We start from the raw sequence: 11976 nt of genomic DNA, 5'->3' as shown, positions 1-11976 counted from the left end.
GTGGATTTAAATCCATGCGCATGTGCCACATGGCGCATGGATGGGAATTGGCGCCCCCTTGACTTGGTGTTATCTATTTTCACCGTGGCTTTTATTCTATGAAAGGTTTTCAAAACTCTTAGGAGGTGCCTAAGAGTCCTTCTGAGTATTAAACTCTTCATAGAATAGTTAGGAGAAGAGATAAGAATGAAGCCATGCGCCACCCTTTGGAAGTGCCCCTTGGACCAAGTCAAATCTCAAGGTTGTTTTGACTTGTTCCACACCCCTTATCTCTTGCGCCCTTCCTGAAGTTGGCACCCTCTATCTTGGCCACTGGATGGGCTTCCTTCTAGATCCAAAGGCATGGGTTGATGGCGCCAATAAGAGAAGCATTGCGACTTCTCATGTGAACACCGTAAGTTGAGTTCGAAGAGTCCTTCTGCAATAAGGCACCTCTTCAACCCAACTTTGATGTCCACATAGCTTTTTTTCATCAAATGGGGTGTGAGAAATTGAGAGGAGGCATGAGATGAGGTGTGAGTGGGCGTGAGATGCTTGGTTTGCACCCCTACGTGCAATATAAATAGGGGTGCACGCCGAGTCATTGCTCATTCCAAACTCTTCTTTCTTACAATAGGCTCATCTTGTCCAATTCTCTTTATTCTTCTTATCTAGCCTAGACAAGGTCCTGATAAAGGACAAGAAATCTTCCAAAAAGCTTAGAGAATTATAATAAAAATTAAGGTGACAAGGAGCAAGAAAGGAAGGCAAGAAAAGGTCCAACAGGGTGACAGCAAAGCCAAGAAAGGAGTTTCTGCCCAAATAGCATTTAAATTTTGATAAATTAGAATTTAATTATAGAAAATTTTTAAATAGGTGCTAGTGGGTTGATCGAGTCCCCGTGTGGATCAACATTGGAGGGTGAACATGTGGGCACCTAGTGGAAACCCTGACGGACTGCTGCCGGCGATCGAGCATAAATTAGGGTTTAGCGATAAGAGGTATGTTTCTATACCTTATATTATGATATTAATGCATATTATGTGGTTTAAATTCTGATAAGGTGATCTTGGAGTTAGATTTTGGTTTTATGATTTCATAATAATTACTTTGAAAGCCATGCTTCCGCCTTGACACCAAACCTTACAGTGGTATCAGAGCGACCTTGTAAGAATTAAATCATATGATGATATGTTAATGATTTAATGGTAATATTATAAATATGATATGATCATAATTTATAATTTTTATATGATATTAATATGATGAGATCATATTCATTATGATGTATATAATTATGGAATGTTGCCCTGTCATATTGAATTGTGTTCACTATGATGCTAATTTCTTTTATTCATGTATTTAGTATGATATAGAAATTAAATGTGCATTGAGACTTGAAAAACCCTCTGTAAAATGATATTAAGTTGTAGTGTAATTAACCAATAGCAGAACCAGTCTAGATGTCTAATTGATCAATCAGTGTCTAGGAAAGTGGTTCATGATCGGTAAAGAGAACATGGTTTCTAATTGGTTCCGTTGTCTGACCTAACCAATTTATTGGTGTCTAAGGAAAGCAACGGGGGGACCCCCACCTCTCTCCCACTTACCTGGCTGATTAGATTAATTTAATTCTTGGCTGAGATGCTTGGTGTTATGTTCACTACATTATGGCCTTCCTTCATGCTAGGACATTATTATGTCACGAATCATATTAGGTTTGTTGTGTAACCACAAGATCGATTATGAAAACTGACATAATATTGTTCTGGTGCATCGAGATGCTTACAGTATTTTTGAGTATAATGCTTTGTTGTGTAACCACAAGAGCATTTATATTCTATTTTGACTGTATTGAAATGAAGGGTGCTACTTAACTAAAATATTATGGTTTGTTGTGTAAACACAAGGCTATTAATATTTTAAAGGCCAGAGTTTTTATTGAGAATTGCATGAGATGCAATTGGAAAGAGTTTCCTACCTTTAAACTTATAAAAGATTTGTTGTGCAACCACAAGATCTTTTATAAGGAATTAGGATCTCAATCCCACTAATAAAATCAATCAGGATTTTCTCGAACATCATACTAGAGGGTTATGATGTCTGATAAAATTATGAGAGACACAATTAAATTAAAGTCTCAATTTAATTATGCATATCATCTTGAGCTGTTTGCTTATGTAATGTTCTTTATTATGTAGATTAATGGCTTCTTCACTTTCACTTCGCTCCATTTTGGATACAAATAATTGACTGATCCCAGCTATGTGGACTATTTAAGAAATCTTAAAATAGTACTTAGTCAAGAGAAGCTTTCTTACATCCTCGATACCCTTGACATTGAGCCAGTTGGGGAGGATGCCACAAAGGAAGAAAAAGCCACATATAGGATGTGGCAAAATGATTCTTTAACTATCAAGTATATCATACTTGCCTCTATGACAAATGAGTTGCAGAGGCAGCATGATAGCATGGACACTCATTCCATATTGCTCAATTTAAAAGAGCTTTATGGGGAACAGAGTAGGACTGCTAGATATAAGATATCTAAGCAGTTATTCCATACCAGAATGGCAGAGGGGTCATCCGTACAAGATCATGTTTTGATGGTTATTGACCTGATCACTCGATTAGGTCAATTAGGTTTTGTTATGGATGGGGAGTTGAATCAAGATCTAATCCTGCAATCACTCCCAGAATCATTTTCTCAGTTTGTCATGAACTATCATATGAACAAACTGAATTCTTCCTTGTCTGAGCTGTTAAATATGCTAAAGATAGTAGAGAGCGATATCAAGAAGGATAAGGCTCCTCTTCTTCTTGTGGATGGGATCTCCAAGAAGAAGGCAGGCAAAAAGGGTTCTAAAAGGAGGCTGAATCCTAAATGTAGTATAAATAAGAGGAAGAAAGGAAAGAAGACCTCCGGATAGTCGACCTGCTTTCACTGTGGCAAGGTAGGTCATTCGAAAAGGATTTGCAAGGTTTACCTTGCAACAGTGAAGATTGGTGCAAATAATGCACCAAAAGGTATGTATGAGATACATACAATATTATCATTGAATTCTTCCATTTCAAACTCTTGGGTATTGGATACCGCTTGTGATTTTCATATCTGCAAATCATTGTAGGGGCTGCAGAAAATTAGAAGTTTGAGGAAGGGAGACTTCGAGCTCTACGGTGCTGGAAGAGAGTCCATCCAAGCAGAAGCTGTAGGGACAAATATCTTGAAGTTTCCTTCTGGAAAGATCTTAGAGCTAATAAATTATTATTACATGCCTAAGATCATTAGAAATATTGTATCTGTACCCTTGTTGATAAAACAAGGATATCAAATATTTGTAACGAGCAATGGTTGCTCGATTAATTTTTCTAATGAAATAATTTGCCATGGTATTTTTGACAATGGTTTGTTGACTCTATGTTTGAATGATAATATTTTTCATGTTGATGAAAATAAAAAATATAAGAGAGATAATATAAATAATATCTTACTTTGGCATTATCGACTTGGTCATATCAGTGAGACTAGGATTAACAAGTTGTACAAAGAAAAGTTCTTTGATCCTATGATTGTGAATCATTAGGAACTTGTGAATCATGTCTCATGGGTAAAATGACCAAGACTTTATTTAGTGGACATGGAGATAGGACAAACGAGTTGTTAAGACTTGTACATACAGATGTATGTGGCCCTATGACAACCCAGGCCAGAGGTGGATACTCTTATTTTATTATATTTACAAATGATTTATCTAGGTTTGGATTTGTGTATCTTATGAAACATAAATTCGAAGCCTTTGATAAATTCAAAGAGTATCAAAGTATGGTCAAAAAATAAACTGTAAAAAGTATAAAAATCCTTCAATCTGATCGAGGAGGAGAACACTTATCTAGTGAATTTTTAGACCATCTTAAGATAAAGGAAATTATCTCTGAATGGACACCTCCTTATATGCCACAATTAAATGGTGTAGCCGAAAGGAGGAACCGTACCTTATTAGATATGGTGCGGTCCATGATGTGCTTCACTGAGTTGCCTATTTCCTTCTGGGGTTATGCTTTAGAGACCGCAATAATTATCTTGAATAGAGTATCTTCTAAATCTGTATCTAGCACTCCATATGAGATATGGAGAGGTAAGAAACTCAATCTTAAATATTTTAAGATATAGGGATGTTTAGCATATGTCAAATAAAATTTTGGACATAAGCTAGATACTAGAGCAGATAAATATTTGTTTATAGGATATCCTAAGGATAGTATAGGATATCTATTCTACCACCCTACTGAATAAAAGGTATTTGTAAGTAGGCATGCCACTTTCATGGAGAAAGAATTTATCCTAGAAAGAGACAGTGGAAGAAATATTGAAATTAATAAAATTCAAGAAAAATAAATAGATATTTTTCAACCAAATATTTACATAAATAAGGAAGAACCAGAACACATAACTCCTATCCGTAGGTCAGATAGGGTACGACATATACCTATAAGGTATGGATTCATTATTGAGAATAATGAAGCCCAAGTCATTGAGAATGACGAACCTTTGACCTATACGGAAGCTGTAATGAGTAAGAACTCAGACAAATGGCAGGATGCCATGAAATTCGAGATGGACTCCATGTACACCAACAAAGTATGGACTTTGGTTGATGCACCAGAAGGGGTAAACCCTATTGGCTGCAAATGGGTCTATAAGAAAAAGATTGGAGCAGATGGTCAAATAGAAACCTATAAAGCTAGATTGGTAGCTAAAGATTTCAAGCAAAAACAGGGTATTGATTATGATGAAACTTTTTCACCTGTTGCCATGCTCAAATCTATTCGGATTATGCTTGCAATAGCAGCATACTATGATTATGAAATATGACAAATGGATGTGAAGATCGTCTTCTTGAATGATTTTCTAGAAGAGGAGGTCTACATGTCACAGCTAGAGGGTTTTGTCTCAAATGACAGATCAAATCAAGTATGCAGGCTTAAAAAATCCATTTATGGATTAAAGCAAGTCTCAAGGAGTTGGAACATCCGCTTTGATGTAACAGTCAAAGAGTTTGGCTTCATCAAGAATGTGGATGAACCTTGTGTGTATAGAAGACTAGTGGGAGTGCCCTAGTTTTCTTGGTTCTGTATGTAGATGACATACTCCTCATTGGGAATGATATCCCAATGTTACAATCAGTCAAATTATGGCTATCCAATAAGTTTTCCATAAAAGACTTGGGGAAGCATCCTATATACTTGGTATAAAGATCTATAGAGATAGATCTAAAAGGATGCTAGGCTTATCCCAGTCTAGGTACATTGACTTAATATTGAAAAGATTCAGTATGAATGAGAGTAAAAGAGGTTACTTACCCATGAGTCAAGTCATATATCTCTCTAAGAAGATGTCTCCTAAGACAACTGAAGAGAGAAATAGAATGAGTTCTATTCCTTATGCTTCGGCTGTAGGATCAATAATGTATGCTATGTTATGTACCAAGCCTGATGTAGCTTATGCCTTAGGCATAGCCAGTAGATTTCAGGCTGATCCAGGAGAGGATCATTGGAAGGCTGTGAAAAATATTCTAAAGTACTTAAGAAGGACTAAGAATATTTTTCTTATATATGGTGGATCTGATCTTAAACTAGAAGGATACTCTGATTCTAGTTTTCAATCAGATCCAGATGATAGCAAATCCATTTCAGGGTATGTCTTTACTTTGAATGGTGGAGCAGTGAGATGAAAGAGTTCTAAGCAGCAGACTGTAGCTGACTCAACCACAGAGGCAGAATACATAGCTGCAAGTGAAGCCACCAAGGAAGCTGTCTGGATGAAGAAGTTCATCACTGAATTGGGTGTTGTTCCTGAGATTGAGAACCCAGTACCACTTTATTGTGATAATACTAGAGCAGTTGCTCAAGCAAAGAACTCAGGTCTCATAAAAATCCAAGCACATTTTGAGATGCTTCCATCTGTTCGTGAAATAATTGAAAGACAAGATGTTATTATTGAACGAGTAGACACAAAGAACAACATAGCAGATCTGTTCACTAAAGCTTTACCACAGCAGCAGTTCGATCGCCATCTCGATTATATGGGGTTGAAATATAAGGGGATTGACTTTAGTGCAAGTGGGAGATTGAAAGGAATATGCCCTATAAGCCAATCAAAATATGTAATTTGATGGATATTCTTTTATCTCCCGACAACTCATGTACTGATGTTTTAAATAAATAAAGGCATTTAGTTCATCATATGCTGTGTCTTATTTTTTAATTATGATGAACCCCATAAATTAGGGCTATGGTTTTAGGGTTATGATGCGATCATACCAGTGAGACCTAAAATCTTAAAACCCTAATTTTAAATATTCCTAGTCGATGGAACATTGAGTAGGGGATCAATTTTCCAGTAAGACTGGTACATCCTGTGTATGCTCGGTGGAGAGGGTAATTGATCTCACAATTACTTGTGTATGACACTAATATAAGATGTAAGTGTTCATTAGAGAATGAGTTCACTGAATTGATCCAATTAAAGAACATCTGATGGAGTCTTATCTACATGTCAACAGATGTTTCTCATAGTGGGAATTGTGCATGTAAATCTTTTGCCTGAGACTGTCATAGAACCTTATAAGCATGAATCCATATTTTGGATCATACTCATTCATGATTTAATCATGTACGGGGTATTCTGGATATGATGGATTGCTTATGAAGGTTGTGAGTAGGTCAATATGGAAACGATCACTCCTAGTAAGAGGAGATCGCATCCTATCTGCTTCGATCGAATAATGATTCAAAAGACTTTGATCAGAGCATTATGAAAAATTAAAAATGGTTTCTAATATTTCATAAATTGAATCATTATTATCTGATCAAGAGAAATATGAATATAAAATTAGGTTTGAATTTTTCATCCCAAACTTATATTCGGGATGCAGGATGATCGTAAGATCAAGTTGCACGGTAATTTTTCATAAAGGGTATTTTTGTATTTTTCATCAAAATTCTATATCTTTCAGGTAGACATGATATGTTGCTAGATGTCAATCATGTCTTATGAGTTTGATCGAATTAAAGAGTTTAATTCGATCGTTAATTAGAAGCTGTTCTGATTGATCGAAATGGGTCAGCTTGATTTGACCTAAATGGCTCGGTTGTGTTCTAACCAAATTAGGTTAAATTGCACCCAACTCACTGCTGGCTAGATGTGGAACCCAATAGGTCACACACAAAGAGATTGATCATGGGTTTAATTTGATTAAACCATGTATGCAAGTTGAACATGCTAGCACATGTTGCAAACCCTAGCATTAGATTGAATCGGATTCGAATCGGGTTCCGATTTGGGCTAATTTAGAACCAATTTGAGCCAAATTGGATTTGGTCTTGAAATGGATTTGAAGTATTCTGATTGGGCTTGCTGTTGGGTGCCAAAAACCAGGGAACCACATGCCTAAGAGTCTCTCTCTTGGTGTGTGGATTTAAATCCATGCACATGTGCCACATGGCCATGGATGGGAGTTGGCGCCCCCTTGACTTGGTCTTATCTATTTTCTCCATGGGTTTTATTCTATGAAAGGTTTTCAGAATACTTAGGAGGCACCTAAGAGTCCTTCTGAGTGTTAAACTCTTCATAGAATAGTTAGGAGAAGAGATAAGGATGAAGCCATGCGCCACCCTTTGGAAGCGCCCCTTGGACCAAGTCAAATCTCAAGGTTGTTTTGACTTGTTCCACCCCTTATCTCTTGCGCCCTTCCTGAAGTTGGCATCCTCTATCTTGGCCATTGGATGGGCTTCCTTCCAGATCCAAAGGCATGGGTTGATGGCGCCAATAAGAGAAGCATTGCGACTTCTCATGTGAACACCGTAAGTTGAGTTCGAAGAGTCCTTCTGCAATAAGGCACCTCTTCAACCCAACTTTGATATCCACTTGCTTTTTCTCATCAAATGGGGTGTGAAAAATTGAGAGGAGGCATGAGATGAGGTGTGAGTGGGTGTGAGATGCTTGGTTTGCACCCCTACATGCAATATAAATAGGGGTGCACGCAAGGAGTCATGCTCATTCCAAACTCTTCCTTCTTTCTTACAATAGGCTCATCTTGTCCAATTCTCTTTATTCTTCTTCTCTAGCCTAGATAAGGTCCTGATAAAGGATAAGAAGTCTTCCAAAAGGCTTAGAGAATTATAATAAAAATTAAGGTGACAAGGAGCAAGAAAGGAAGGCAAGAAAAGGTCCAACAGGGTGACAGCAAAGCCAAGAAAGGAGGTTCTGCCCAAATAGCATTTAAATTCTGATAAATTAGAATTTAATTGTAAAGAATTTTTAAATAGGTTCTAGTGGGTTGATCGAGTCTCCGTGTGGATCAACATTAGAGGGTGAACACGTGGGCACCTGGTGGAAACCCTGACGGACTGCTGCCGGCGATCGAGCACAAATTAGGGTTTAGCGATAAGAGTATGTTTCTACACCTTATATTATGATATTAATGCATATTATATGGTTTAAATTCTGATAAGGTGATCTTGGAGTTAGGTTTTGATTTTATGATTTCATAATAATTACTTTGAAATCCGTGCTTCCACCTTGACACCAAACCTTATAGTGGTATCAGAGCGACCTTGTTAGAATTAAATCATATGATGATATGTTAATGATTTAATGGCAATATTATAAATATGATATGATCATAATTTATAATGTTTATATGATATTAATATGATGAGATCATATTCATTATGATGTATATAATAGTGGAATGTTGCCCTGTCATATTGAATTGTGTTCACTATGATGCTAATTTCTTTTATTCATGTATTTAGTATGATATAGAAATTAAATGTGCATTGAGACCTAAAAAGTCCTCTATAAAATGATATTAAGTTGTAGTGTAATTAACCAATAGCAGAACCAGTCCAGATGTCTAATTGATCAATCAGTGTCTAGAAAAGTGGTTCATTATTGGTAAAGGGAATGTGATTTCTAATTGGTTCCGTTGTCTAATCTGACCAATTTATTGGTGTCTAAGGAAAGCAACGGAGGGACCCCCACCTCTCTCCCACTTACCTGGCTGATTAGATTAATTTAATTCTTGGTTGGGATGCTTGGTGCTATATTCACTACATTATGGCCTTCCTTCATGCTAGGACATTATTATGTTATGAACCATATTAGGTTTGTTGTGTAACCACAAGACTGATTATGGAAACTGACATAATATTGTTCTGGTGCATCGATATGCTTACAGTATTTTTTAGTATAATGCTTTGTTGTGTAACCACAAGAGCATTTATATTCTATTTTGACTGTATTGAAATGAAGGATCCTACTTAACTAAAATATTATGGTTTGTTGTGTAAACACAAGGCTATTAATGTTTTAGAGGCCAGGGTTTTTATTGAGAATTGCATGAGATACAATTGGAAAGAGTTTTCTACCTTTAAACTTATAAAAAGTTTGTTGTGCAACTACAAGATATTTTATAAATAATTAGAGTCTCAATCCCACTAATAAAATCAATCAGGGTTTTCTCGAACATTATACTAGAGGGTTATGATGCCTGATAAAATAGTGAGAGACACAATTAAATTAAAGTCCCAATTAATTGTGCATATCATCTTGAGTTGTTTGCTTATGTAATGTTCTTTATTATGTAGATTAATAGCTTCTTCACTTTCACTCCACTTCTTTTTGGATACAAATAAATTGACTGGTCCCAACTATGTGGACTGGTTGAGAAATCTTAAAATAGTACTTAGTCAAGAGAAGCTTTCTTACATGCTCGATACCCCTGACATTGAGCCAGTTAGGGAGGATGCCATAGAGGAAGAAAAAGCCATATATAGGATGTGGCAAAATAATTCTTTAACTGTCAAGTGTATCATACTTGCCTCTATGATAAATGAGTTGCAGAGGCAGCATGATAGCATGGACACTCATTCCATATTGCTCAATTTAAAAGAGCTTTATAGGGAACAGAGTAAGACTGCTAGATATGAGATATCTAAGCAGTTATTCTATACCAGAATGGCAGAGGGGTCATCCGTACAAGACCATGTTTGATGGTTATTGACCTGATCACTCGATTAGGTCAATTAGGTTTTGTTATGGATGGAGAGTTGAGTCAGGATCTAATCCTGCAATCACTCCCAGAATATTTTTTTAATTTGTCGTGAACTATCACATGAATAAACTGAATTCTTCCTTGCCTGAGCTGTTAAATATGCTCAAGACACAGAGAGCCATATCAAGAAGGATAAGGCTCCTCTTCTTCTTGTGGATGGGATCTCCAAGAAGAAAGCAGGCAAAAAGGGTTCTAAAAGGAGGCTGAACCCTAAAGGTGGTATAAATAAGAGGAAGAAAGGAAAGAAGACCTCAGGACAGTCGACCTGCTTTCACTGCGGCAAGGCAAGTCATTGGAAAAGGAATTGCAAGGTTTACCTTGCAACAGTGAAGACTGGTGCAAATAATGCACCAAAAGGTATGTATGAGATACATACAATATTATCATTGAATTCTTTCATTTCAAACTCTTGGGTATTAGATACCGTCTATGATTTTCATATCTGCAAATCATTGCAGGGGCTGCAGAAAATTAGAAGTTTGAGGAAGAGAGACTTCGAGCTCTACGGTGTTGGAGGAGAGTCCATCCAAGCAGAAGCTGTAGGGACAAATATCTTGAAGTTTCCTTCTGGGAAGATCTTAGAACTAACAAATTGTTATTACATGCCTAAGATCATTAGAAATATTGTATCTGTACCCTTGTTGATAAAACAAAGATATCAAATATTTGTAACGAGCAATGGTTGCTCGATTAATTTTTCTAATGAAATAATTTGCCATGGCATTTTTGACAATGGTTTGTTGACTCTATGTTTGAATGATAATATTTTTCATGTTGATAAAAATAGAAAATATAAGAGAGATAATATAAATAATACCTTACTTTGGCATTGTCGACTTGGTCATATCAGTGAGACTAGGATTAACAAGTTGTACAAAGAAAAGTTCTTTGATCCTTATGATTGTGAATCATTAGGAACTTGTGAATCATGTCTTATGGGTAAAATGACCAAGACTTCATTTAGTGGACATGGAGATAGGACAAACGAGTTGTTAGGACTTGTACATACAGATGTATGTGGCCCTATGACAGCCCAGGCCAGAGGTGGATACTCTTATTTTATTACATTTACAGATGATTTATCTAGGTTTGGATATGTGTATCTTATGAAACATAAATCTGAAGTCTTTGATAAATTCAAAGAGTATCAAAGTATGATTGAAAAACAAACTAAAAAAAGTATAAAAATCCTTCGATCTGATCGAGGAGGAGAATACTTATCCAGTGAATTTTAGACCATCTTAAGATAAAGAGAATTATCTCTGAATGGATACCTCCTTATACGCCACAATTAAATGGTGTAGCAGAAAGGAGGAACCGTACCTTATTAGATATGGTGCGGTCCATGATGTGCTTCACTGAGTTGCCTATTTCCTTCTGGGGTTATGCTTTAGAGACCGCAATAATTATCTTGAATAGAGTACCTTCTAAATCTGTATCTAGCACTCCATATAAGATATGGAGAGGTAAGAAACCCAATCTTATATATTTTAAGATATGGGGATGTTCAGCATATGTCAAAAAAAATTTTGGACATAAGCTAGATGCTAGAGCAGATAAATGTTGTTTGTAGGATATCCTAAGGATAGTATAGGATATCTATTCTACCACCCTGCTGAATAAAAGGTATTTGTAAGTAGGCATGCCACTTTCATGGAGAAAGAATTTATCCTAGAAAGAGGCAGTGAGAGAAATATTGAAATTAATAAAATTCAAGAAAAATAAATAGATATTTTTCAACCAAATATTCACATAAATAAGGAAGAACCAGAATACATAACTCCTATCCGTAGGTCAGATAGGGTACGACATGTACCTATAAGGTATGGGTTCATTATTGAGAATGATGAAGCCCAAGTCATTGAGAATGACGAACCTT

At 36.3% G+C, this 11976-nt stretch overlaps 1 protein-coding gene across 1 annotated transcript in view; it reads left to right on the top strand.

Moving 5' to 3' along the window:
• The first annotated feature begins 2549 nt into the window (after nt 1-2549).
• LOC140854527 (uncharacterized) overlaps nt 2550-11976 on the top strand; it is a 53895-nt gene continuing 44468 nt past the window's right edge. Inside the window, exons 1-2 of the mRNA XM_073250484.1 lie at nt 2550-2798; nt 10310-10454. Of these exons, the coding sequence (XP_073106585.1) occupies nt 2550-2798; nt 10310-10454 (394 nt within the window). The remainder of the gene's footprint in view (nt 2799-10309; nt 10455-11976) is intronic.

The sequence above is a fragment of the Elaeis guineensis genome, unplaced genomic scaffold (assembly GCF_000442705.2).
Source record: "Elaeis guineensis isolate ETL-2024a unplaced genomic scaffold, EG11 Super_Scaffold_1000033, whole genome shotgun sequence".
Lineage (NCBI taxonomy): Eukaryota > Viridiplantae > Streptophyta > Magnoliopsida > Arecales > Arecaceae > Elaeis > Elaeis guineensis.
Note: the sequence above shows the minus strand (reverse complement) of the source record. Positions and strands in the feature narration are given on the sequence as shown.